The following is a 27614-nucleotide window of genomic DNA, read 5'->3' as shown; positions in this document are numbered from 1 at the left end:
ACAAAATAAGCAGAGACAACCTGCCACACTGAATTTTCAGCCTGATTAGTACGTGAATAATCACATCCCATTACCCTATCTGAATAGTAGGCCTTGCTTAGTAGGAGTAGTGAGAAAAGTCACACCCCCTCCCTTCTGCTTCCCCTGAGGCTAACAGACAGGGCAGCCAGCCGGCCATCCTTTCATCTCCACCTTGAGAGAGACACAAGAGAAGTGTGTTCTTTTATTAGAGGGAGTGATCATAGCTAGCTGCACTGTATAGGTCAGCCATCAGGACGTGAAGAGTTCTGCTCCCCCACCCCTGTCATAAGCCGATTGCGATGCAGATGGACAGACAGCACCCAAAGCACTTTGCAACAGAGCAGACTTTATGAGGAGTTAAAAAAAATGTAGCCAAATACCAACATGGTTTGTGTCCATCACAACCTGCACTGCGGGTCACAGAGAAATGAGCTTATGGTTCTTAATAGCTGATCAGCATACAACTTCACAGTGCTTGGTAACGGGATGAATGCAGACAAGTTTGAGCGTAAAACATAACAGAAAAATGGCAAAGACGAAACCCATCTCCAAGCTGCAATGCCTAATTCAAATCCAAGGCAAAATAAACTACCTCCCTTGGTAATTAAAAAAAAATACTAAAGTGTTATACAGTAATAGGGTAACCCCAAATTGGGTAACTGCATTATGTGTAAAGGGGCATTGACTTTCAGTTCTGTACAGCCCTGAGCATACTGGGCTCTGATGCATGATTGGAGCCCCTATACCAAAATACAAATAATAAATAAATTAATAGTTGAATCCCTGTGGGTTTAAGGGCACTGCATGTGAAATTAGGGGCATGGTCTTCCAGAGTATACTCTGGCTTCTATGAGACCTTCCAGTGCTACTCAATGTAAGCGTATTGGGGTCTGTTCCTAAAGGGTCCAGACATCTATTTGAGTAGAAAGAGTTTCTTTATGGGCACTGAGAATGTTGGCAATCTCAACCCTCACACGGGAAGGTGTGCTGATCTTTGTAAAATGCCTTCATCAGTTCTGCAGCTGTGTCAGAATAATGGGGTGGAAGGAAGGATTATTGCACTAGCAAAATATTGGGGGAAAATTGGTTTGGCTGCGCTAAGGAGGCTATTGAGAACAATATGGAAAATATTTTAATGCCATTATAAAAGTAAACAGCACACCCTCAGCTTTGAGTACTCCTGTGTAGCCACTTTCCTAGAAGAGCAACAAAAATGATTTGAAGCATGGGGGGAATATTATAAGGACTAAGAAAACTTAGTTTGAAAAGGAGTCAAGTGAGGAAGTTATAGAAAATAATGAATAGGAAAGAAAAGACCAATCATGCCACTTCCATTTACCCTCTCCCCCAACGTAAGAACAAAAGGGCGCTGGATACAATTAAAAGGGAAAAAATTAAAACCACTAAAAATATATTATTTTAACATGTGTATTAACCTGTGGTGCTTACTGCTGCAGGATGTTAGTGAGATGAAAAGAAAAATGCTTCTACGATTGAGGACAGCATCTGTTGTTACAGTTACACAGGCTAATATAAAGTCACAAAGGGCTATCAATCCTCAGACTTCGGGGTCTAAACAGAACCTTGGCTGAGACCAAGTAGAGATTCTTCCACATGGCACAACTAGGTGCAGTCTGGGGAGTTTAATTTTTCCTCTGAAGCGTACAAAATACGCCACTGTCAGAGACAGGATACCAGATTAGCCAGATTCTTGGGATGACATCCTGGCTCCACTGGCCTCAATGGTACTGGGGCCAATATTTCACGCTTGGTCTCTTCCAGGAAGGTACTCGCTGTGTTGTTTTCCTTGCTGATGATATCTGAAGTGGAATGGAGGACGGGAGGCTACATTCCTTCTCACTGCACAAGGTTAGGCCTCAAAGCAGGAGGAAATAAGGTCTGACTTGTGAAAACGTGATGTTGGTGATTAGATTTATTTGGCAGCTTGTGGATGGAGCACTCTGGAGATCCTACATGCACAGAAAAGCTCAGATGAGTGACAGGAAGGAGATAAAGTGGAAATAACAGTAAAGCTGGGCACTTAATCCTCTTAGCCAGCACCTTATCTACTTAAATATCCTTTACTGGATTTTGTGCCAGGGAAAAGTTAACTTGTTTCTAGCCCCTGAGATTGAAAGGTGCAGCAGCCCTTTACATCCAGTACAGGAACACCATCCTCAGACTAACATCTGTCTTGTTATATTTACAATGTTAGTGAACCGCAAGAAGTGTTTAGATCCAACAGTATTTCCTTCTTAACATATTTAGGTCATAAACTAAGTTGGGTGGGGTGGAGGGTTAAAAACATCCAGTTCGAAATTCAACCTGAAATTACTGCCAAGCACAACTAACCGATGGGATACTGACATGCAATTAACTAGGTTGAGCTGGATGGAAAATGAGGAACATTTGTCTCAAAAATTGTCATCAGCATTTCCCTCTCTCCCGTTTTGCACTGGAAAATCTGTGTAAGCTAAAACTTTCCAGCAGCTCTAGTTGACCATTGGCATGCAAAAACATTGGTCGCATACATTATTCAGCAAGTTCTAAGGCAGGGAGATCTGTGATCCCATGAGGTGTACCCTACTTTAGGTGATTCCTCAGTTCCAGTACGTGCTGTCAATCATGCTAGTGGCATCCTCTGTATCTTGCAGTGATGGTTTGAAACAGGCATAAAATATTATGCCCGTGCTCTTTAATTATATTGGACCAAATCTTGAAGCTTTCCTTATTCATGCAAAACTCCACCTGAAGTTAGTGAGTAAAGACTATGTGATTGAGTCCAAAGAGTATAGTCAGTTATTGCACAACGGGTTTGGCAAGAAGGGGTAGCAGGGGAGTGCTGGGAGGTGTTTGGAGCTGTTGACGTACAAAGCGATTGAATGGCATGGAGGGCCAGTGGACGTAGGCAATGCTCCATTTCTCCTAAACCCATGGCCTGGGAGAGTTCTGAGAGTGTCTGGCTGAACTCGCTTTGGTTTTTTGGTACAGGGACTGAAGGAAAGGCAGAGCCAGGGTTGGGCTCAGTCATGGGACGTGTGGTGGCAGGGGAACAGAACATGAAGTGTTAAAATTGTGTCTACATTGTTATTTCAGCTCCCAGATTCTGGAAACAGGCAGAGGAAAGAGAGGCATAAAACAGTCCCCTTTTCCCATGTACTCTGGACACTCATCTGCCAAAAACTCAGAAGACATCAGCCTGTGACAAAACATTTCTGAGGGCAAATTTGACACACCTCAAACCTCATCTGCTGCCAGCACAACCCCCATAGACACTATCCACATAGCTACAAAATATAGCCAAGGTATACTGCAAAGAAGGAAAATCTGATTTAAGGCCCAGCATTACATAGATGTATGACACACAGTGACATGTCCCACAGCTCAGAACAAGCGCGACAACCTGCTATGCTGGTTTTAATGGCACTCAGCTCCTTGTTGGTACAGGCATACGTGGCGCGCGCACTCTCACATACATGTAAAGCATGGGAATGGCATGTTGGCAGTGATACAGACCTGGGTGATGGCTCAGGCTGCTGCTCTTTCCTTTAAACAGAAGCAATAGGACATTATCAGTGGTGTCAGGAGCGAAGGATGCAGCTGCATTCACTGTTCAAACATAACGAAAGGACAGTACCAAACAGTACAACTAAGCGAGGTGGATGCAAGGGAGGGCATGGAGCACTTACTCCTGGGGCTTCCGGGCTGGAGAGAAGATAGCCGCAGACTCACACAACCTTGGGAGGAGACACACGAGACGTACAGGGTCAAAAAGTCACAAAACCCACCTCTTTGTGCACACAGATTACTATGGAGCCCCGTGGTTACACCACTCGCATGAGCAAACGAGGGACAGCGAATGGTCAAGCTACTTTGAAAATTTGAGTTTGTTTCTGAGCAACTCCCCAGGACTTTCACAGACCTTTCATAAACTTTCCTTTCAGCTCTTAGGCATAGAACTGACAGTCATGAGGTGTACCAGGCATTTGCTGCCCCCTACCAGAGGCCCCGCCCAACCTTTGCACACCCCTCTCTACAAAGTGGTCCTTTTCGAAATGATTAAAAGTGAGTCTGGACCACCAGGAATGATCTACAGAGATCTGCCAGGATCAGCTACCGGTGGAACCAATGAGACTTGGTCCTCCTGCAGCTAGAAGGGCTGGGAGCAGGCAGAGGCCAATCAGGGTTCAGCAAGCAAGATAAAAAGAATTGGCTGCTTCTTTCAAGGGCCAGTTCTGGGTGAAGCTGTGACAGCAGGCTCTCCCTCTCCTAAACTTAAGAAACCTGGCCTATCAGGGACCTAGCTCTAACACCATTTTGCTTGGCTCAGCAAAGGGCTGGTTATTTTATGTTATGATCTTTAATATCCAGGTGGCCATTTTGAGTTGTGTTAATTTATTTTTTCTGTAAAATTAAGGCAAGTCTGCTCTGCGGGATGCCCTGGCTCAGGCGGGCCTGTTACACTAACTCTAGGAGATGTTGTTTCATCGATGCATCTGCCCCATGCAGTGGCTCAGTAGTGCAGAAGTTTTGTTGTTGTTGTTGGGTTTTTTGTGTGTGTGTGGGGGGGGGGGGAGAGGATCGGCTGGAAGGTGCACACCACTCTTTTTCCAGCTTCTGCAGGAGCCTCAGCTGCGGCTAAAGGCTCCATATGAAAAATTATCTTTGGCAACTGCTCATTGAGAGAGAGAGACGCGAGCCATGTTTTCAAACTCTGGCAATTTGGGTATGCAGTTGCTGCATGTCATTTAGATGTCTAAATACCTGATTGCCCCAGTAAATCCAGGGCATAGAAGACAAAGTGAACTAAATGGCACCTCTACAATTTCTGGCACAAAACCAGAGGCCAAGTTAAGGCCAGGCTGAAAATCTCACCCAAGGTTCATATACGATTCAAGAACTTCTCTCTCCCAACAAAAAAAAATGATGAAAAATGGCCTGGTGGCCTAGTGAAAGTTCTTTGCATTTCCACCTAGGAGAGCTGCATTTGATTTCTGGCCACCATCTCCCATTCTCCAAGCTGGCAGGGATTGAGAATGCTGCAGAGGCAGCTCACTTGGTCCTTGGGAGAGAGGGAGTGACACTTGTCCCCCAGTGAGTAGGGATTTGCCTGAGCCAGAACACCAGATCACTCTGGGGAAGTTCAGATGCAAATCCAGGGACCAATTTCCTAAAACTCTAGTGGACATACGAATGCAGATCTCCTGGGCCTGGCTCTACTCAGCAGTGACCATTTTAGGTAGTTAAATAACGTGGTATTGATGAGCTCTGAAGAGAGTCCCATCCAAATTCCCTTGAGCAGAAGGAGAGAAGCCATGCTACAGGGCCTGGGGGAACATAACACAGATGCCATTTACAAACAAGCCAGGAGCCATGCCCAATCCTGGGGTTAAATATACAAATTGTAAGTCCTTTAGTCAGGCATGTTAAGCTCCTGATGCTTTAACAATTTTTCTGAAACATGAGATAACTCCAGAGGTCTTAAAAAGCCCCAACCCCCTTCAGCACTTTGCTCAGACTGGCCAGGTAGCCTCATGACATATTACTTTCTGTTGTCAGCTGAACACGCAGGGAATGTTTAATAGAAGATGATGTAGGAAAGGGTCTAGCAAAGGAATTTACAAGCATCACCTGGGGAGAGGGATGGGAGCCAACGCACCATATATAACCCATTATATGGCAGCATCCAGGTACACAGAATTATCCAGGGCTGTGCACATACCAGGGAAGGAAGGAAGGAAGGAAGGAAGGAAGGAAGGAAGGAAGGAAGGAAGGAAGGAAGGAAGGAAGGAAGGAAGGAAGGAAGGAAGGAAGGAAGGAAGGAAGGAAGGAAGGAAGGAAGGAAGGAAGGAAGGAAGGAAATTGGTTTGCCAGCTGGGTGTTTTCTGAGCTCTCCCAGCTCTGTTGCTAACCTGAAAGTCAGTCCCGATTTGCTCTTCAGGTTCCTGAGGAGTTCCAGCTGGTTCAGAGGCGGAATGAGTCTAAAGTGAGAAAATGAGAGACAATTACATTCAGGCAGAGACAATATCACAACTTCCTGTCACGGGAACTACCCCACCCACCTACTTTCAACCAATCTGAGCTTTGTGTCGTGGTTTGCAAACACCGGGTAGCTTGGGGAGAATGAACAGGGATCGTACTGCTAAGGCCACTTTTCAAAGTGCCCGAAGGTAGGTGCAGGAGAGACAGATAGCAAGGCAGTGAGAGAAAGAGAGAGAGAAATTTCATCTGCATTCTTGTATCTCTAAACTCTCCGAAGTTGAGCAGTGGCCAGTGTTCCTGTACAGTACTGTTACATTTGGCAAGGCAGGTGTTTACAGCATGTTGTTTAGCAGTTGGCCCTACTTTGTTAGAGGTGTCATGCAGGTCCCAGAGACTAGGGCTGGCAGAAGAACTCAAAGTACACTGTAGTGTGATCCTGTTGCCAGAGGCAGAACTCCAGAAACTGGGGGTATCCTGGAGGAAGAGGCAGAATCTTACAGTGTGAGGAGGGACAGACTTCCAGAGGCTGCGACTATCCAAGGAAACTGGCAGCAGTGTTTAAGACTTATAACAAATGCTCGGTCCAGCTTTGAATTTGGTTGAATGTTTGATTCATACTTCATGTGTCCGGTCCTGGTGAAGACAAAATAAATGGATGATATGCCTTGTATCTTAGGGTAGAACGGATGTTTCCTCCTCATCTGTGATCTGAAACTTACAGAAAAAGAGACTCACCCTACCACTCTGATCATCCATTGGTTCATGAAAAATTCTGCCTATCTGGCTTTATCTTTCTAACAACATAAAACCTACTGAGTTGCAATGCACGGCAGGTATTAACTATGCTGCCCACCTGTATGTCAGCTGGCAGAAGTGAAGGAGAGACGTTTATGTAAAGGGCAGAAAGAGTGCTACTGTGAGTCCACGAAACCTTTATGGATCTGAGGATGGCTCTATAAATATTTTACATTGATATTCACGGTCGAGTTCTCAACTGCGAGAGAAGCAGACTGGAAATGTCGGGAGACGGGATTCATCTCCGTAAAAGACTCACTTCGCTGGAAAGAGCAGCATCCACTCAAGCGTCTGCTCAGGGACTCTGTGCGCAGGGTCAGGGGCTGATGGGACAAATCCAGATGCTTGTTGAGACTTCCTTGGCACAACCCTGGTGTGTCTTTGCCAATATCCGAAACTCCTCCTTCCAGCATGTCTTCCCAGAGGGCATGAAATCAGCACAGATAACCCTCCGGCCTGCCTGTGGCAAGTCTCAAAATATTTACACTCTTGCCTGAAGTAAATGCGCCCAGATACTAGCTAGTTCAGTCTGGAATGGGTGTAAGAGTTTGTCTTCACTATCACGCTACATTGGTGCAGCTGCACCGACGTAGCACATCTGGTGAAGACGCCCTATGTCGCTGGGAGAGAGCTCTCCTGTTGGCCTAATTACTCCACCTCAACGAGAGGCGGAAGCTATGTTGGCAGGCGTTCACACCCCTGAACGACGTAACTTACATTGGCTTACGTGGTCGTGTAGACAAGCCCTAGCTAGCCAGACCCCTATGCAGCTCTTGGCATCCTAAGGCAGCACATCAAGGAATTTATGCTCATTCAAAGGAGAGTCACCCATCCTGGACTGCTGCCTCCTCCTTCTCAACATACACAGCACCTCCTACATGGCAGCTGTCTGGGTTCCTTACAAATGTGTCACTCACAGCATGCAGGGAGGGCAGTCCTTAACATCGGAATCTCAGTGCACAGTTAGCAACTAAGGAGGGCAGAGCATCGAAGAAAGCTGCTCTTTCCCCCACCATGTTCTGTCAGATGACCACTTCTGTGACGCATCCAGACTACTGGCGAAAAGAGCGAGAACCATGAGGTGTCTCCTGTATGGGCAGGATCTCTTTGCTCAGCTATGACCCAGCTGTTCAGATCTAAAACTGGGCTCTACACTTCAAGTAAAGGAGATTCTGCATTAGCTGTCAGCAGTCGCAGGACTGATATCTAGTCATTACAGGGCAAGAAGCATTCCCGAACTTAGATGCTCCCTATGGATTGGACGCACCTGTCCGTCCCAGATAAGCTATCACACTGGTCATAGTCATTGGTCCACATTTCTTATACACCTGCTCAGTCAATCTTGGAACAAAGCAGGGCATAATTATGGACATGTTCTTCAGCAGCTTTAAATTATAAGGGAAGCATTTTCAGTGGTCTTGCTTAACTGACCACACGATTACAAGAGCATGTGTGCTGCATGTACAAAACTCACATTTAAAAGCACAATTATCCATTCAGTGAATGTAATGGTTGGGTTTTTGTGTGCCCAAAATGGAGGTAATCAAAAAGTTCCTAAAGAGGTTGACAAAAATAGGGCCTCAAAATTTGGCCTGGCTTCTTTCCAGAGCAGTACAGCCACATTCCTCTGACATCTCTCAGCCAGAGTTTTGTTTCCCCCTAAAGGATAACACATACTGAAGCCAGCCATCCTGATGAATTAATGATCCTACCAGGGAGACCCTGATCTCGCTGCAGTGGAGTGATGCATGAAGCACTTCATCATTATGTTCATTCAGGGCCACTGGCTGTTTTTTGTAGATTCCTTGCAGGGCATTATCTGAGCCGATGTGTGCACAAAATCAAGCACAAAATGCCACTGATTTTTACTGGAAGTTGTGCACCTAATTCCTTTTTGTGGATTACTTTCTTCATCTCCAGTAAAACATCTGGTGATGGCCCAGCTTTTCTGCACTAGGGTGAGCAAACTAGGAGTCCAAATGGCCTGTCCAGTGTGACCCGGCAAGTCAGTAACTCAATCAGAGCTAGGTCCCAAGATCTTTCTGTTGGCTCCCAGTCACTTGCTCCAACCACGGGAACAAACGCATTAGGCTCACATGATGCTGAAAATGGCTGCCTCTCCGTAGAACAGGTTCAGCCATGTGGCTTCCAAACGCCAGCAGCTGAATGCAGCACTGAAGCCAAAGGAACGAAAGGGAGTTCGCAAATGCAGATGCTACATTTTAATGGTGGAGTCTGTGTGTTTGCGGAGCAAAAGAAGGAAGGTTGACTAGTCTTCTGGCGATCATCACTGGAGACAGGAGCAAACCTGAACATGCTGAACCCAAAACCTAGATGCGAGTACTGCCGCTCGGCCTCCTCTCTAGCTATCATACCAGTTCAGGAACCAGTTACTGAGCTGCTCTGCCAGTGAGGTACACTGTGGCTTTTATGTCTTCATACACCTCATATGAAGGGAAATGGAGGGCTCAGGTTTTGCTGAGTTTCGTTCCAAACTGTTGGATCTTGACATCTTTGTGCCTCTAAGGGTACATCTACACAGCAGGTGGGAGTATGCCTCCCAGCTCAGCTAGACAGACACGCACTAGCTCTGCTCAAGCTAGCATGCTAAAAATAGCTGAGTGGCCGTTGTGGCCTGGGTGATGGCCCAAGCTAGCCACCCAAGTATGTTCCCAGGGGGTCAGGCGGGCTTGTACTCTGGCTGCTTGGCCGTGCTGCCGGCAGGGCCGCAAAGTCCACATTGCTATTTTTAGTGCACAGCTCAAGCTGAGCGAGAGTGGGTCTGTCCCCCCAGGCTGGGAGGCACCCTCACAGCTGCAGTATAGAAGTACCCTGAAGGTGCACGGGTGGAAGAGAACTGTGTGCAAAGTAGGGTGTTGTCGTGTTTTGCGCTAGGATGTGGAAAAGAACCTGAGATTGTGGTGTTTGACATTTTCTCTCTCTTGTCCCAGCATTCGTTTCACTTGCTTCAAGGGTGCATGTTTCAAGACCAGCAAGGCAAGAGGATGCACACACCAAGGTACAGTACGACACACAGCTCACGCTACCCAACTCAGCAACGGGTTAGAATTTCCTGCTCGCTGCACAGGCTCTCCTGCTTTGTACTTGTGGCTCCAGAAGTGAATCATCTCCTCTCTCTCTCATTAAATTGACCGCCCTGCTCTTGTTGATACATCACAAGAAACACAACACTAACATCAGGCATTCCCTGCCCACGGCACAAAATTACTGTTGCTGGGAGCACAAATATTCAAGCATAACAGAGCCGGGGCCGTGGGGTTCTCATGCCTCAAAGCCCGCCGCAAAAAAAACACGATACCATCACAAACCACAACAGGGGGAAAACAGCTGGACGGGGCAGTGTGTACCCACACACACATGCACACACACAGAACCGATAGTCATTATCCCATAAGGCAGGCCCAGGGAGTGAGGGAGGAAGACGGAACATCAAAGCGATGAGAAGGAGTGGATGTCAGAGCTGGGTGGACAGCATGGTACCGTGAGAGGCCCAAGATGCAGCAAGTCCTGTCTCTGAGAAGAACCAAGTGCCCACACTCGCAATGAACCTCCTTTGCATTGTGGTTTTGTCTTTATGGACCGAGACACCACAAAACTGATAATGAGGAACCCCGTCTTACAGCTTTTACTCACACAAGCAGTCCCATTGACTTCAACAGAATTACTCATGTGTGTAAGGCTTGCAGAATTGGGCCTTATGGGCCAGATCTTTGTTGGCGTCAATGGAGCTATGCTGATTTACACCAGCTGAGGATCTGGCATTGTATGCATATGAATTTTGAATGCATATGAATTTTCAGCTGCAGTCCCTGATTTTTGCATGCCCATGTTTACATATGCAATTGATTCTGCTTGCAAAAATGCACAGACTCATTCTGCACTTAAATATGGGTACGGGGGGCACTGTTGTCAGAGTAGGCAAATGTGCACACACAAAAATTGAAGGCCAATTTGAGGCTAGCGGAAGTTTGGGCCCAGTAACTTGCATAGGGTTTTCTTCTCTAAATCCCATTTTCGCTACCGTACATAACAATTTTGCAGAGAATATCTGGAACCTGATCCTTATTCCAATGAAGTCAATAGCCTATATGGCATCAGGACAGAAATAACCATGCAGTTGCTTTGTAATTGTAGAATAGTAAGTCTGTACACAAATGGCTAAAATATAAAAATTGAGGTGAAGTATGTGTCCTGTAAAATTAACGATTTTCTGAAGTATGACTTTGTGGCTCTGACCTGAACAACTCTTCATAAATTTTCCAACTTCTGGAAGTTTGTAAATACCTTTATTTTATGGACTGCAAACAAGAGGCCATTTTTTTATCTCAGTTATACCAGAGTAAAGGCCTGCTTTTCAAACCGAGCTTCCATTCTGTGCCACAGTGAAGTATATCCACAACTCTGTCCCTGCAGTGCATTGTTGCTTTTTTCCTGTAAATTAACTGCAGGGACAAAAATGTGACTGCAACTCACTGTGGCTGTAAAACGTGCAACTGCAAAATCTGAGACGGGTTTGGAAAAACAGGCCTGAAATCAGATTGACATCAATGGAGTGTATGTGGATTTACACTGGTTTAACGGAGAACAGGATCAGGCCTGCAATTTTGAAATGCAAAGCAGCAAATAGGTGATCACTGTTCTCCTTCTTAAAATAAGTATTTACTTTCCTTTGGGATTTCCTTCATGTCTAACATATCCCTGTGATTTGAAAATCCACTTTTAGTAGCCACTGAGATAATATTTATTCATAATAAATCTTTTACATGTATCATACATATAGATCCTTTCAACCTGAAAGACTCCAAAAGGTTAGACTCACTGAATGAATTATTCACTGCAAACAGTTCGCTCAGCTCTGAATTGCCAGTAACTCTCATAAACCTTATTGAGGTTAAACTGCCCCTTCGAAAGCTAGCACAGGCTGTCAAGTGAGGTCAAAACCAGCCATTTCGGTTTAACGTATCTTCACTGGTAGCTAGTGGCCACAGCTGTGACAACCAAGAGTGGATTGGGATAAGAGAGGGCTGCAGAGGAGAAAAAAGGGGTGAAGGAGAGGAAAAGTTGAGAGATGGAAATACGAAAAAAAGGATGAGAAAAGGGCAGAAGAGAATGGGGAGTTTTCTTATTAACTGTCCTATGAATCTGAAGGTGTTCATAACTTCCACTTAGAAAACCAAGCTCACTGAGAAATCTCCTGTTCTCCTTCCTGACATTGCCATGTAGATGTACAGTTTCCCAACGCTTGTACAAACCACCAGCTAGACTATTGATGAAGATGCATGGAATTAGCCTACAGACAGTTGAGCGGGGAGGTTGATTTTGGAGCTTTTTTTAAAAAAAACAGGGTTTTGGTTGTATTACAGGCTTAGCATGTTACGGTCCCAGACAAAGAAGGAGTGACATAACACATGGTTTTAGATTCACATGCACTTCATACCTGGAGGCACCATACGTTTGCGTTTGCGAGCTTTTCGAGTGTTTTCACCAAAGAAAACAAAAGGGGCCAGAGAAAGAAAAACAGCAAAAGGGGTGGAAGGAGGGAGAAAAGAAACAGAAGAAAGAAAATTAGCATGTGAGCTACCTGTATTTCAATGAGCAGATGTACTGTGAACCGGGCTTACAGGTGGCTGGCAAATCTGAATTGGCTCCAGCTTTCCCAACCTCAGTAGGACTACAAATTGCTGCAGATCCGTATCGCACTTCAATAATGGCTAGTCTAGGGTTTGCTCAAAAAACAAAGGTGGGCAAAAGAGATTGAGGGGAAAATGTAGAAACCTCCAAGCAACCTTTTGCAAACATTCCCTGGGGGAATTATTACATTTGGAGGTTCTGTCAGCTGGGGCCTCCTCCTAGAATCACATGAGCTCCTCACTCTGAAATGCTAACTAATGAGGTACCTCTCCAGAAGCATAGCTCCTGGGTTCAACGTGTCCAAGAATGAGGTTCAGAAGATCTACACTAATTCCATACCATAAGCATATCTCTAGTGGCCATTGATTTATACCCTATGACTGCCAATACACAGAGAGCGCATTCACATCAGGGATAGTAATGTAGTTGAGAGCTGGGTATTGTTAGAACTGGTGGTGATGAAGGACAGAGTCCTTTTAAGCAAATCTGGTTACAAATGTACACAAAAATTTCTGATGTCTTGGTGTATAAGTATGTACATGCATAAATGCCCATTACAATGTGCTTTTCTATGCAGATTGAATCCATATGTTTCACGTTTTATTTATTTGAACTTTGGTACTGACATACTTTGAGTGTAAGGGTTCAATTTTAGATTTTCTTTGGGAATAAAATATCCTCCCAAAAGAAGTGGGTCTGACTCTACTGCAGTAGGTCATTGCAATGAGGTTCTGGAAATCTGATGTTCCCGCAAGGCGTATGTAATAATTTTCCAGTGTGAAACAATCCATTCTTTGTGGGAGCAACATTGAGAAAACATGTAAGCCCATGTCACAGGGCTCCTGCTGACAGCTACTTAATGAGGAATAAGCAGTACAATGTGAGCAAAAGATGCGTCAATGCCAACCTACCAGCTTTGGGCCAAGATACCAGTCACCACATCTTACTTATCACGCGGAGGAAATACCCACTTCCCCATACCCCCTTCCAAAACAGACTTATTCATCTGCTAGATCACAGCAGAGGTAACCCACGGCAGGGCTGTCCTGTGTCATTTTGGGCCATGTGGCATTCCATCAGTGACTTATATTGCTTATTTCATTCAACAATTTGGAATAACATGAATTCCTTAGGGAAGTGGGTAGAAGAAGGCAGAATGGACACTGCGCCTCTGTGTGTGATGAAAGCTACAGCCAGAATATAAAGTTAACCCCCCACTTCCTTTTTTTTAATGGGGGGGGGGACACTACTTGTACTGAGCTTCGCCTGACAGATTTCAAGGGCTATTGACATGGGAGATGATACGTTATAGAGTGAACCCCATACATTAAATCATAAACTGTGAGAGGCTACTGGTGGTTCTGTGCAGCATCCAGGAGAATTTCAGAGGATGCACCACGTTGCATGACTGACATTGGCACTCAGTGCTCAATTCCTAATGAAAGAGATGCCAGGGCACAAGCCATTTTTTTAACTTTAATAACTGACGTGGCAAGAGGGGCCGGGGCTAGGAACTGCCCGGCCTAGAGGTGCCGGGGCTCAGCCCTGGCTCAAATGAAGCACTGCCGACACCATGTTTTATCCAGTGTGTCGGGCACCTTATGCAGCAGCCCGCGGGTGGTTCATTTATATCACAGTAATTTTGGTTCAATGGCAAACCTTGGCACGTCAATTTAGCAACTGTAATAAGAGGATCTCCGATGGTTTACAAACATTTATTAATACTCCCGACACCCATCTGAGGCCAGGTTTATTATCCCCATTTACAGTCAGGGAGATTTTGTTATAAAGAAGTTACAGTAAGTGACTTTTCCAAGATCAAACCACAAGTCAGTGACAGCGCTGAGAACAGATCTCTGCCGTCCTGGCTCCTAGTCCCATGTCTATAACCTCCCGATCATACATACTCCCCTTACTTCATAGTAAGGACAGTATTGCTACATTTAGAAACTGTAGTACAGGGGTTCTCAAACTGGGGGTCTGGACCCCTCAGGGGGTCGTGAGGTTATTATATGGGGGGGTCGCGAGCTGTCAGCCTCCACCCCCAACCCCGCTTTGCATCCAGCATTTATAATGGTGTTAAATATATAATATAAAAAAGTCTTTTTAATTTATAAGGGGGATCACACTCAGAGGCTTGCTGTGTGAAAGGGGTCACCAGTGCAAAAGTTTTAGAACCACTGCTGTAGTACAATCGAAACCTGTTAAGCATTAACAAGGTGCAAACCAAATTCCTAGACATGCAGACCTGCCATTTGGGGAAGTTCATCAGATCTTTTTCCACATTCAGATCTGTCTCCAAACTATGTGGCTTACGCCATATTTAACATATTGGTGTGACATGGTTTTCTTTTGACCTTGTGGGTGACATTCACTGTACCTGCATACAGCACAATAATCAGGGTTTATGCAGGTGAAATTCGGTGGGAAAGGAATGTGAATTGGAGACAAAATCTACCCTCCCCAACCCAGGGAAAGTGCATTGGGCTTCAGCCCCAGGGGATAGAATAATGGCCATCATTTGTGAGGGGTGTTATGGCCAGTGAACCCACATATTCAAATGTCCCCAACCCTTAGTCACCTCCAGCTCCACCCTCTGGGCCAGCCTGTGCAGAACTAGTGGTAATATCTCCTCCAAGGACCACAGGTCATGCAGTTGTTCCTCAAACAGAGATTAATTGCCTTGCATCAGCCCCTCACCCCCTCCCACCATGAGTAACTCATCCTTGAGGGAGTTTTAGTTAAGATGGCTCTACTCTTTCATAGGCTAAATTTCAATTCAACGCATCCAAAAGGTCTTCATTTACCTGACCAGATTAGCTTTCCACCTGAATTTTAGCTTTTGGTCCACGTGATGCAACGATTTTAACGGGCTAATTGCTTTAGCAAATAGTCATTGAAAAGGATTTCACTGTCCAGAGGCTTATTCTTTCAAACACCCTCAAGGCCTGATCCATGGCCCACTGAAATCAATGGCTGGGCTGCCACGGACCACAACGGACTTTGGAGCAGATCCAGTGCTCTCACCCTCGCTGAGAGCTGACTTCAGTAGGAATTATTTAACCTCAATTAAAGGCAAGGAGAAGGGAGGGAGAGACTCACTGAATGAGTGTAATGCTATTGGGAAACAGGCTTTTTAAATAAAACACTGAAGGTGGTTCATAAATGTCTTCAGCTAAAAGAAATAAACATAGGGAATGGATCCCGTGCAAAATGCACTGATCATAATAGTAATGTGAGTTCCAGTGGACTTTGAAAATGGATTAACAGACTGGCTGCAGGGTTTCTGACAGGCCCACCCACTCAAGGAAACATATTCTGATTGTCTGCTAGGATTCCAACACGCACCAATAATCAGGGAGAACAGAAACAGATTTTGATTTCTAATAGACAGCTCTTCTGTCTGACAGTTCCTCCCAGGGGTAACAGACCTACCGTTCCAATACTGTACCATGCTATTCTCTAGTGGGGTAAATAAGAAATCCGTGGGCTGTCTCAATGACCAGACAATGAGAATGACCAAACAATGGCCGGCACCATCAGTCAATTCCTACTGTGGAACTAACCCGGTTGATTCATTCAGCATCACAGACCGTCCTGTGTAGCTCCATGTATGCACATTAAAACGACAGGGATGCACAATGCTGCCTGGCGATGCATTGCACGTTAAGCCTTTGGTGTGTAAAATGACACTCACTGCTATTTTTAGCATCAAGGGAAATCCGTAAAACCCCCACATCTTGGCATTACCATATTGTCGAGCCTGCCTGTGGGGGCCGGGGAGCACAGTCTGTTTCGCCACATGCAGAGGACAGAGAGGGGCTGCTGAAAAGGATCCGTGCTTTTGTGAACGTCTCTTCAGGGCATCATGCCTCATCCTGGGGATTTCCTAGGGAATTTCAGTGCATCTGCAAGTCCCACCCTGAAGGGAATGCCACTCTCCAGCTATCCCTACTCTAACTGGGGTCATTTAAGCTTCAAGTGCTGCCTTAGTATTAGCAAGAGGTCATTCCATTTAAACCATGCCAAATTGACACGGATGCCACTCAAATGTGGCAGCTGCCCTGCGGCCAAGCAAATCAGACTTATTTCTTGCAGCTCTTCAGTCTTTCCATTTGCGTGGAGCTGCTCCTGGTGGGCAGGAAGGGCAGCGCACCTGGAATCTGAATTTTCCCCCTTTGGGAGAAACTGCAAGTGACATGAGTTGCGGGGAGAGGGATCTGGCCCATGTGCTGCCTGGCCATGGGGCAGGGGTGCTGCTGGCTTTCTGGGGATTGAGGATCAGTGGATCAGCTGGGGGCCGCATAGAGGATGGCTGGTGGGTAGGTGCTGAGAGCTGTATGGGAAGTGACAGCGTCTGGGGATTGTGAGGGGAAGGATGGGGGCTGAGGGCTGTTTGGAGGGGGGGTAGGGAAGAGGGCTGTGTGGGGACTGGCGGGTGGCTCAGGAGTGGGCGGGGCACTGTGTGGGGTTCAGGCCTGGATTAGAGGTGAGGGCTGACAGCTGTAGGAGGAGTGACTGGGGGGCTCACTGGGGACAGATGGAGGCTGGGAGTTGCCTGGAGAGTGAGGGGGGGGGTAGGTGGGGGCTAGCTGGGAGAGCATGGTGGCACTCCTTGAGCCCCTCCCCTTCAGTCCCTGCTGATTGCCTCCTCCTTCTCCTCCTCCTGGATTCAGCAGGGGCAGCAGAGAGGCTGCCTGGATAGCAGGCACCACAGCAGCTCCCAACTGCTGGGAGAAGCATTTGCAGCCCTGCCCGATGTGGGTGGGCATCCCGATGGGCTGTGTGACAGCACGACGGCACTGCCAGGTGTGTGTGTGTGAGTCATACAAGATGCTGGGCTCTTGGCAGCCCTGGGTTGCCCCCCTACCCAGGGTGAGCCGCAGAGGCAGTTCAGGCTGCAGGCAGAGCTGTTGCATACACAAGCAGTTGCTCCTATAGGTCTGATCCCGGCAAAGCTGGGAGGTCAAACCTATCCACAGGCATCTGATAGGATGGGTCAAGCCTCAGGTCTTAAATAAGCTGAATACCCCCTGGCGTAAGAGCTATGGAAGATGCCTGGGCATCCAAACCAGTTGTTTGGAAACAAACTTTTCTGCTGCTCTCCTCCTGAAGATGCAGGAGAACTCTGTGGCAGTCCTGCCTACTGACATGTCTTTGCTATCAGCCTGAGAGACGCTGTTATCCGATGTCACAAAGGCAAGCATGGATTTCAGGCTGGGAGCAGTGTGTCCCTGGTGCCATGACTGCCAGAAAGTGTCCACTTGCAGGGATGGCAGTTGTGACTATTCTTTTCATCAACATCTACCTTGGGTTGCCATTTAGGATTTCTCTCCTATTGCAAGCAATTGCCCAGTCTCAATATTTGAAGAGATATAGAAGAGAAGGCTTTGCCTCATTCAAACCCCCAGAGAGAGACATGTGCTCTGTTTAATTTCTGACTCTGAGAACCATTACAATATAAATCAACGTCACTGCCCCAGGGCCTCATCCTCTCTGTATCCCACCGGCCTAGGTGGAATCAGAGGAGGCTGCAGACCCTATAAATGCCAATTACAACTCAAGGAAGCAGTGAACAAAGTGCTGTACTCTGGGAGAACGTCAGGACCAGTCAAGGGATGGGAGCAGAAGTTTGCTGAAAGGCAGAAGAACCATTAGAATCTGGTTACAATGACATGACCACACAAATCAGAATTAAGATCTGCGTGGCAAGGCAAAGGACGCATTTACCTACTTTCCAAGGCTGCTCTGGAGGAAGTCTTCACACTGCCGTAGCAACTGTCACAACACAATGCAACTACCAATGGATACAGAGAAATAAAGGTGAAAACAACAACATGCACACAAAAGTAATTTAATATCATGGACATTAAAATAAAGCAAAAAAAATAAGAAGAAACTTAAAATTACACCAGCTCTTGCAAGCTTTTCAAATCAAATTTTAAAAATGTATTTAATTAATATAAAAAATGAATGGGCTGGATGGAGTCATTGGCATCATGAAACAGGAACCTGTAAGAAGGTGTTTAAAGTCGGTACCTGTACATGGGAACAGTGACTGTGCGTTCATAGTACTCCCAGGTAGAGTGAAGGTCAGTTCGAGAGAGGTTGGTGGCATAGAACCTCCAAGCAGCCTGTGGAGGAGAAGGGAGCTGTACATGTGAGTGAAAAACAGCTATAATCGTCCTTCCCACCCTAACCCTCCAATCCGCAGCAAGAGAAATATGATCAGCAGATTCATCAGAGGACCAGAGTGCTAGCCAGCTGCGAACGGAAGGGTTCTTCTCTTGATTCAGACCAGAATTTCTAAAAGAGATGACCAGATCTCTATGCAGTAGATGAGCCTATGAAAATACACAGTAACGATTTGCACTGCTGCTCAGTAAACAGTTTAAAATTGAAGATCTATCCCTGCCTCATGGCACTTGCCTCTGAAAATGCTGCCCTCGCTTTCTGGCTGGTTATGTTAAAAACAACATAAGCAAGGCCCACAAACAAGGCTTAGAACCTGACTGTTAGAAGCACTGCTGCTTACAACCCCAGCTGAGTCAAGGGGAGCTGGGGGTGCTCAGCATCTCTGAAAATCTGACCCTTCAATCTGACCCTTCTCAGAGAACACATCCTGATAGTCAATATCCATTCAGCTGGAACACACATCAAAGTTTTCAAGTCAAAGGATTACATGGCTCACAAGTAGCTCAGTCTAGTAGCTTTCCGCTTCCTTAACCCAACGATTCAGTCTGTCACAGATCCACTCTTTGGGTCTGATTCTGATCTTAAATTAGTGCATCTCCACCGACTCTCACAGCGCTGCTACACCTGATCTATGCGAGTCTGACTGAGATCTGAATCACACCCTCTGCCTTGAGCCAGCAGCTCCCATTGGGTTCCTGCTCTGCTGGGTTTTATTGATAAAGAACAGGGTCTTTCTGTAGACTGGAAGACCTGACAGTCTATGCCTTTCCTGCTGCAATAGCAGACTATTACTTAGATTACAAGAGTGTCTTATGCACAGACATCTGTTTCCATCAAAAAATGCTCCCAATCGCAGCATCACATTCATATAAATTTTCTTTTTGCATAAAACCAATTTGGGGGAAACCAGCTGAATTAATTAATTGTCTGCATCATGTATTAACTAAATCTTCTTGGATTTTGTCTTTTCTCCTCTCAGACTGGCTGACAGCATCTGCTGTCATCCTGTGGATGATTTCCTTGCATTTATTTTCAGGGCTGCTATCTAGCACCTTTTGAGCTGCCTCAAAATGCCACCTTCCCTCCTCCTCCAGAGAGTCTCAAAGAATAATGAATCGGAAACAATTTGTCTGAGACAGTTTAATATAAAGGTTCCTTGCTTGAGTCCCAGATGTTGCTCCCTTAGGTTCATTTCCCACCTGTAACATTCTTAAAACCTCTCACTTGCACTGTTTCATGGCTTAACGGTATTCTTCAGTGCAAGAATAGAGGGTACTTCTACACTGCAACACCCGCACCCCTCCTCCGCACCCCTCCCCCGCACCAGCGAGATGGAGAGCCTGGATCAATGATTTGAGCTCACATGGTTTGCACAACAGGGCTAAAAATTGCAGTGTAGATACTTGAGCTCAGGGTTGCTGGGTTTCAGAGCCCAGGCTCCAGCCCAAGCCAGAACGTCTACATGGCTATTTTGAGACCAGCAGCCCAAGCCCTGAGAGCCCTTCAGTTGACCCGAGCTCGGAGACTCGCTGCCACGGGTCTATTTTCGCAGTGTAGATGTACTCTGTGTGTCCATTCCTAGGAGGCTGGTTAGAATGAGGGTTAGGGTCTGTTCCACAGCTCAAGGAAGTCCATGGGAAGCCTCCCATCGATTTTGATGGGAATTAGGCAAGGCTCACAATGAAGAAGACCTTATAAGGAGAGGGAAGTGCACCTGAAGCTCTTTACTTTGCACTAGGATGACTTTCAAATACTCCACCTAGAAACAGCGTCTGTACCTGCAGGGGGCAAAGTGGGCTTTTTTTTTTTTAACACTGGTCTTTCTACACTGAAAACATGGGGCTATAGACCATCAGCTGAGTTGAGGGGGGTGAAGAAGAGGTGGCTTTAAGCCATTTTTCTGTTCCCCAATTCTGGACTGGCTGGGGGGGGGGGGGCAAAATGGCCCCATAGGGACCACTGCACCAGCTGGAGGCAAAGCAGAGCTCCGGTCACTTCACCCCAGCCATGGCATGGCCCCTCCCTGCCCCCTATGTGTAGGTGATGTGAAGCCTCTTTGCCAGCAGGAATCTTCAGCTGTCCCATTAGGGGAGGTTGCTGCCTGAGGCTGTGGAAAGCAGCTAGAGCAGGGACCGAAGACCTGACTCCAGGAGGGTAGGTGGAGATGCAGTGACAGAGCTAGGTGGAGAGATCTCCTTTGTGTCAGTTCATTCCTAGCCAGCTATTGTTACCAATACAGAAATGTAACACACAAAAATCCCAGCCACCCCTGGACAGTCATCTCTGGGCCAGAATGTCTGCTGAGACAGAGCAGCTGCTGGCATCAGGGGAGTTTTCTGTCTTCAGGATCGGGGCACTGCTTGCTAACCTGAATCAGGCCAGCTGCAGGGTTTCGCCTCTTCTCAAAGTGCTTTTGCCGATGCTGTTCTTGAACCTTCAGGGCAAAGCCAGAACCTAAAATGCCCTGGTAGAAAGAAAGAGACAATTTGCTCTAAAAAGTTGTGTTTGTAATAGCCCTACTGACAGCTCACTCTCTCCTCTGATTTGTTCTCTTCTCATTTTCTGTCCCATTGAGATCATCTTGTACTTCCCCTCTCCCTAAGCTAATAATTTCCACCCACTGTCAAATGCTATGACTGCACAATATGGAGTCTGGGGGTAAATGTTTTACTTCTCTCAGGTGTTGCAATAAAGTGTAAACTGTTCACCCAGTGCTGCAGTTCCATCAAGAAAAAAGGAATTTTCTGCAATGAACTCTCAACCTTTGCAAAAATGATTGTGGTAGCTTAATAAAATCTCCCCAGTGGCCCAGGAGCAAGAAATGACACTATCACTGGCTTGTGGGGATTGTGACTATTTGGGGACAAAAACAAGGCCAATGGTTTCCGTTGCCCAAATATTTTTATTTGTTTTGCAGCACACAATCCATAAAATTTATCCTGTCCTATAATTCCCACCATGCACTTTATTCAGTCATATCTCAGGAAGCCAGTGATTGCATGAAGTACGAATATACAAGTGTATCTCTCTCGTGTTGTCTCTCTATTCTGATTCAAAGGAGTATGTGTAGCCAGAAGACAGACATGCATGGAAGTAGAATGGAACATATTATGCTATTGTTACTTAGTTATTTTTCTGTGATCAGTTCCAGTCTACACAGATGTAAGCCCAAATAGTCTTCAGTATTATGTGGTTGTTTTCTTGCTCCTTGAAATGCCATGTTTGGTGGCAGGAAACAAGAAACCAAACACAGGACCAAACTTTCATAAATGTGCAGCCCCCACAATTGGGACCAGGTTTTCAAGAGAGCTCGGCACATTTAAAAAAAAACTTGCAGTTTGTGGGAGCTGAGAGCTTTTGGAAAGTCTGGTTCTAACTGAGGAGTTGAAATGGGAGCTGAGGATGTTGGAAAATCTGGCTCCAGTTATGGGTGCTGGGCACTTGAAAGCTAATTTGAAGGGCTTTGGTGCAACTAATCATGAAAGTGCTCACCAAGGGGAAAGGGTTGCTCAATCAAACCCTTTGTGTTTCTCTCTCATAAATAAAGATTAATTACAAAAACTCCTTTCATGCAAAAGCCTTGGAACAGATCCTTTGCTGCTGTAACCAACATGGCTACACTGATTTACACCAGCTCAGAATCTGGCCTAGGTATCTTATTTATGCAAAAGATGGAGCTGTTCTAATCTTTTAATTAAGAGGACTAAATCCTGATAGGCACCAAGCAGCCGCAATGCACACTACAGTCCCTGGGCATCTCAGGTGTCCTGCCCCTCTTAGTCAGTGTTGCCAACTGTCATGATTTTATCACAAGTCTCACGATATTTGATATTTTTCCTTAAAACCCCAGCTCCTGGACTCATGCGATTATGTGTGAGTCTCAGATTTTATTTAAAACAAAAATAAGTTTGTCACCTTCATGATTGCAGAGAAAAGCTCAAAAATGTACATCCTAAAAGTTAAAAAACCAGAAAGCAAATCAAAATGAATCCCAAAATGTGTCCTTTTATTTATTATTTTTTTCAATCTCATGACTCCATAAGGCAGCCTCAGGACCTTCTGGGGCCTGACTCATTAATTTTGAACACTGGGTTCTGGCAGTACTGGGATTTGTCCATTGAGCTGAAATCCTTTTGCTGCAATAAGTAATTAAATGTCTGCAAAGTTAACAACATCATCAAAAAAATCTGGAGAGAGCCGTATAGGCAAGACGGCAGCCGCAGTGAATGTAAGTGGGACTGTGTACAGAAAAATTCATGTCCTGTTTTCACGGTAATGTTTGGGTGCTTACTTACAGCAGGGAGGGCGAAAAAGGAGACCCCAATGAGGGTGAAAGTTGCAGCCAGGAGACGCCCATTCCAGGTCTGTGGATACTTGTCCCCATAGCCAATGGTGGTGAGTGTAATCTAAGGAAAGAGAGAGGCAAAGCCTGTTCACTCCAGTGCCTTTTGGCTGGCCCCATATTGAAAACTGAAACAACAGCTGAATGCAATTCTCTCTTCAGCATAATCTCCCCCTTCCCTGGTTATTCTTATGCCAGATCCCAGGATTTTATCCTGTAGGGTACTTCACTGGCATATTCATCACAGTGGCTATTTCAATAGAAATACATATGCGCAGAGGGGTGTTGGAGCCCCATAGAGAAGGTTACAGGATCTTTTATGTTCTCTAGAGCAACGGAGCCATGTTACTGAGTACTTAGTGTGTTCCTGTTACAGAGGCAGTGCAAAGTTCCTCGGCTTGCTATATCTTTTCACAATAGAAACTGGTTTACAAGAATTGAAAAACTGATCTGTTTAGTCTAGAGAACAGAAGGCTCAGTGGGGACATAACAGTCTTCAAATATGTAAAATAGGACAGTGACCAATTGTTCTCCAGGTCCGTCAAGGGCAGGACAAGAAGTAATCGGCTTTGCAGCCAGGGAGACTTAGGTTAGATATTAGGAAAAACTTTCTAATTATAAGCTCTGGGTTAGGTTACCTAGCTGGTTGCGGAATCCCCACCCCTAGAGGTGTTTCAGAACAGGTTAGACAAATTTCTGTCAGAGATTATCTAGGTATACTTAATCCTGCCTCAGTGTGTGCTGGACCCCATGGCACCTTGAGGTTCCCTTCCAGCCCGGCGTTTCTACAATTCACTCACAGCACTGCCACAGATTCTTTCTTTCTTGTGCCTACGTATCTGCCCTTAGCACAATGGCTGCCACCAGCAGCAACCACAGAAACAGCCGGCTACAATCAACAACGTATTGCCACAGACACTCTGCCTACCGGGGGGAAACGGCATCTTGCCAGGGCAACGTCAGAGGTGTTCTAGCCATCTGCCTCGGCACGTACAGCATCCCCATCACCCGAGTATCTCAGCCCCTCCCAAAGATTTGTGGATGTATCCTTAGGCACCCCATATATTGCTATCCCCATTTCACAGTGGGGAAAGCTGAGGCTCAGAAGACCAGATTTAACCCTTCCTTGGTGCCAGGAGGCAGCTTGTATCTCTGCTACTATGGGGCTTCCCTAGTGCCATTGGCAGGGCACACATCTCCCAGGCACATGATCACCCCAGCCATGCCTCCTCCCGTCCCGCTCTCTCCCTTCATTCTCTGGACCACCCCAGCTGGTCCCAGACCACCTCTGCAGTAGGAGGGAGGGGTTCCAAAGAGATGCTGTGGAGTTTACACAAGTCCTAGGGCTCCTTTCTACAGCTTATCTTGCCTACTTTCACCAGGGAATCTGTGGCAGAGCTAGGCACTGCACCCAGAGCCTCTGATTGCCAGTCCAGTGCGATAACACCAGGCCATCCTTCCTGCACGCTGTGCAGAGGGGTACGAGCTTTTACATCCGTCCCTCAGAATGGGCAGCTTTTTTCATTAAACAGGCGTATACACATCACTGCCTTCTGGGGAGAAGGCTTATGCGTTTTAGTCCAAAGCGTCCATGCAGGAGATGGAATGGCTCCTTCAGGACTGAGAAAAATAACCGGGATTCCCCAAACTCACATCAAGCATTTCAGCTGTGGCTCTTTCAAATGAAGCAGAGTTATTTCCACGCATAAAGGTCTGAAACTGTTTATTCCTAATCTTTCCAAAAGTGCCTATTAACTGGCTTCCCTTCCAATTTCAAAACGGCACAGTACCCTGAAGGTACAAATTACTGCTGCTTAATACAGCCTGATTCACAACTGTGAATATATTACTGATTATATTGCTATAATACTCCAAGCAGGGGTTGGGATGTTGGCATGTATGTGTGTTGTGGGAGATTTGCAAAGATACCCTTGACCTCTAGAATGCAGGAGAAGAGACAGGTATAGTTTTACAGCCATGATTCTGCTGGCAAAGAATGGAGAAACTTAGGCTTGTAGCAGCGTCACAGCGGGCTACAACCCTGCTTCCCTTGGTGGTCCAGCACAGCCCACAAAGTGAGTGGAGCAAGCCAGGATGGGGTGAAGCAGGCAGGGATGCGGTGATTCAGAACATCTTCCAGGCAGCCTCTACAAGCAGCACTCCTATGTATCCCTCTCCAGAACTGAAAGTGCCCCTCCTCTACAACTGCTTTGGGCACAGCTGCCTCTGAGGGTTCAAACTGCACCCCAGTCCTGCACCTATGGGGTTAATTAAACCTACTACACATTAACTTAAAACAACTTCATTTATATATGAAGAAAAATATAATCAGTGGCTTTCCCTAAAGCATTTTATAGACATAAGCACTACAAAATCTTTCCATTAGATGCCATTTAGACAAAATATGTAGCAAAAAGCATCTTAATGATTGTTCTATACTGAAACATATCTTGGAAACAGCTTTATTCTATATTCACTGAGAGGTTACTACACAGATTTCAGCAGGGAGTTATCTAGGCCAGAGCCACTAAGTGCAGATCCAGAAAAGGAGCCAAACATTCCCAAAATATGGGGGGGGGGGCGCTTGCATTTGGAGTTTGAATTCAGACCTACCTCTTTGTTGCTATTGATTTTTGTACTGAAGTAGTGCGTACAGGCCAGACCCCCTTGTGCTAGGCACTGTATAAATATATAACAAAGAGCCAGCCCCCCGCCCTGAAGAGCTCACAATCTAAGCAATGTGTGATCAATCTCTCCTCCATCAAAGAAAGTGTTGCTACAGACATAAAAACAAATCCAATCCTGTAAGGAAGGATTGAACTTAGATACAAACTCGTCTTAGGTAGTTCTTCTGCCCTATACCATTCACCTTCATAGAATCATAGAATCATAGAATATCAGGGTTGGAAGGGACCCCAGAAGGTCATCTAGTCCAACCCCCTGCTCGAAGCAGGACCAATTCCCAGTTAAATCATCCCAGCCAGGGCTTTGTCAAGCCTGACCTTAAAAACCTCTGAGGAAGGAGATTCTACCACCTCCCTAGGTAACGCATTCCAGTGTTTCACCACCCTCTTAGTGAAAAAGTTTTTCCTAATATCCAATCTAAACCTCCCCCACTGCAACTTGAGACCATTACTCCTCGTTCTGTCATCTGCTACCATTGAGAACAGTCTAGAGCCAGGGCCACTTCAGTTCCAGGGCCACTGATCAGTATTTCAGGACCACGGTCAGTGGCCAGAACAGTCGAAGTTAAGATTTGTTCTTACCCTAAGACGAATCTAATTTGCAAAATTTGAAACTTTGGTGATATCCTGACCCCACTGACGTCAATGACAAAACTCCCATTGATTTCAATGAGGCTAGCAGGTCACCCCTGGATTTCAAACCCCCTGTGGCTGTCTGTTCCCTGACTTCCAGCAACCAGAGAGTTAAATTTCTATTTAGACCTCACACAAAGTGAAATATGGAAGCAGGGTTGGGAGTGATGGCTCGATAAGGCTCTCAAGAGGAATACCAGAAGCTGTACGAGCGGTTTCAAATAACTCCTAAATAAATAGTACAACTTTTCCAAATTTTCAATGGAAATTTTCAGAGCAATTTTGAATATCAATGAACAAAAACCTACAGGAAAAATATTTAAGGAAGTGTTTGCAATATTTTCCCCATTTTTGAGCAGCTCCATTTGACAGATAAAAAAGATAGCTCCAAGTCTAGCTGTCTTGGAGGAGAGGGGAGGGTAGTTAACTTGGCTTTGAATTTTTCTCATTGTTTGTTTTCTAGTTACTTCAAACCACACTTTGTTTTCCTAACTGTAACCAATGTGCTTGAAAACCTTGATGAGCAATTTACTAACAACAGTCTTCCCATTGTTGGATCAGCTGATTCCTCCCAAAGCTTGGAGCTGTTAAGATCTCGGATTTTGGTTGGGGGCCCATGTGTAGGTTTTAACAAGCTCCATACTGAAGCCGAGACTGGCTTCCAGAAGTGTTGGAGCAGGAGAACAATAGACAAAGTAGATTAGAAGCTCGTTAATTCTCCCTTTGTTAATCTGCTAATCCAATAATTCACACATACACACACAGAGAGAAAAACTAAACAGCAGTGTCCTCTGCACTTGTCGGCAGAGATTTAATAGCAGAGTGACTTCACGACTGAAAGCATTCTATTACTAAGACCTCATTCTTTTACAAAATATGCTTCAGTGCATTTAACAGCACCTTATGATGTATTATTATGAATAATTAAAAGCAAACAGCACTTGTCAAAATACATGATCAAAATGCATTTAGTAATTCAGTATCTCTGTTAGATATGGCTCAACTGTTCTGGTGCAACCAAGTCCATGGTAGGAGGTGATATTGAGTTGTAATATCCTAGTGGGAGGTCCTGGAAGCATTGTGCCTCTGGTATTCCCAGTGACCCCACACAACACAAGTGTTGTACCAACCTTGAAAGCCATGGTCCTGACCGCTTTGAAAAGATTGGTATGAGGAGCATTTCCTCCAGGAAGCCTAGGAGATGTTCGCCAACTAACACCGACTTGGCTGCAGCACATTTAAGGATTGAGGCTATTTAGTGCTTGCTAAGTAAATATTTCGGTTGATTATGTGCTTTATCCCTTTCTACC

At 45.7% G+C, this 27614-nt stretch overlaps 1 protein-coding gene across 16 annotated transcripts in view; it reads right to left on the bottom strand.

The window, feature by feature from the left end:
- The window catches only part of KCNQ2 (potassium voltage-gated channel subfamily Q member 2), a 122279-nt gene that overhangs the window by 37754 nt on the left and 56911 nt on the right, over positions 1–27614 (bottom strand). For 7 of the 16 annotated variants that reach the window (XM_073309034.1, XM_073309043.1, XM_073309035.1 and 4 more), the window contains exons 6-12: positions 22941–23051; positions 21014–21109; positions 18490–18584; positions 12257–12286; positions 5934–6002; positions 3711–3758; positions 3538–3567 (exon numbers count right to left, since the gene is read on the bottom strand). In XM_073309034.1, the coding sequence (XP_073165135.1) occupies positions 3538–3567; positions 3711–3758; positions 5934–6002; positions 12257–12286; positions 18490–18584; positions 21014–21109; positions 22941–23051 (479 nt within the window). The remainder of the gene's footprint in view (positions 1–3537; positions 3568–3710; positions 3759–5933; positions 6003–12256; positions 12287–18489; positions 18585–21013; positions 21110–22940; positions 23052–27614) is intronic. The other 9 variants (XM_073309037.1, XM_073309050.1, XM_073309049.1 and 6 more) reach the window with 3 other exon arrangements.

Source organism: Lepidochelys kempii, chromosome 13, assembly GCF_965140265.1.
Source record: "Lepidochelys kempii isolate rLepKem1 chromosome 13, rLepKem1.hap2, whole genome shotgun sequence".
NCBI classification, from domain to species: domain Eukaryota; kingdom Metazoa; phylum Chordata; order Testudines; family Cheloniidae; genus Lepidochelys; species Lepidochelys kempii.
This window is presented reverse-complemented; position numbering and strand designations above follow the sequence as displayed.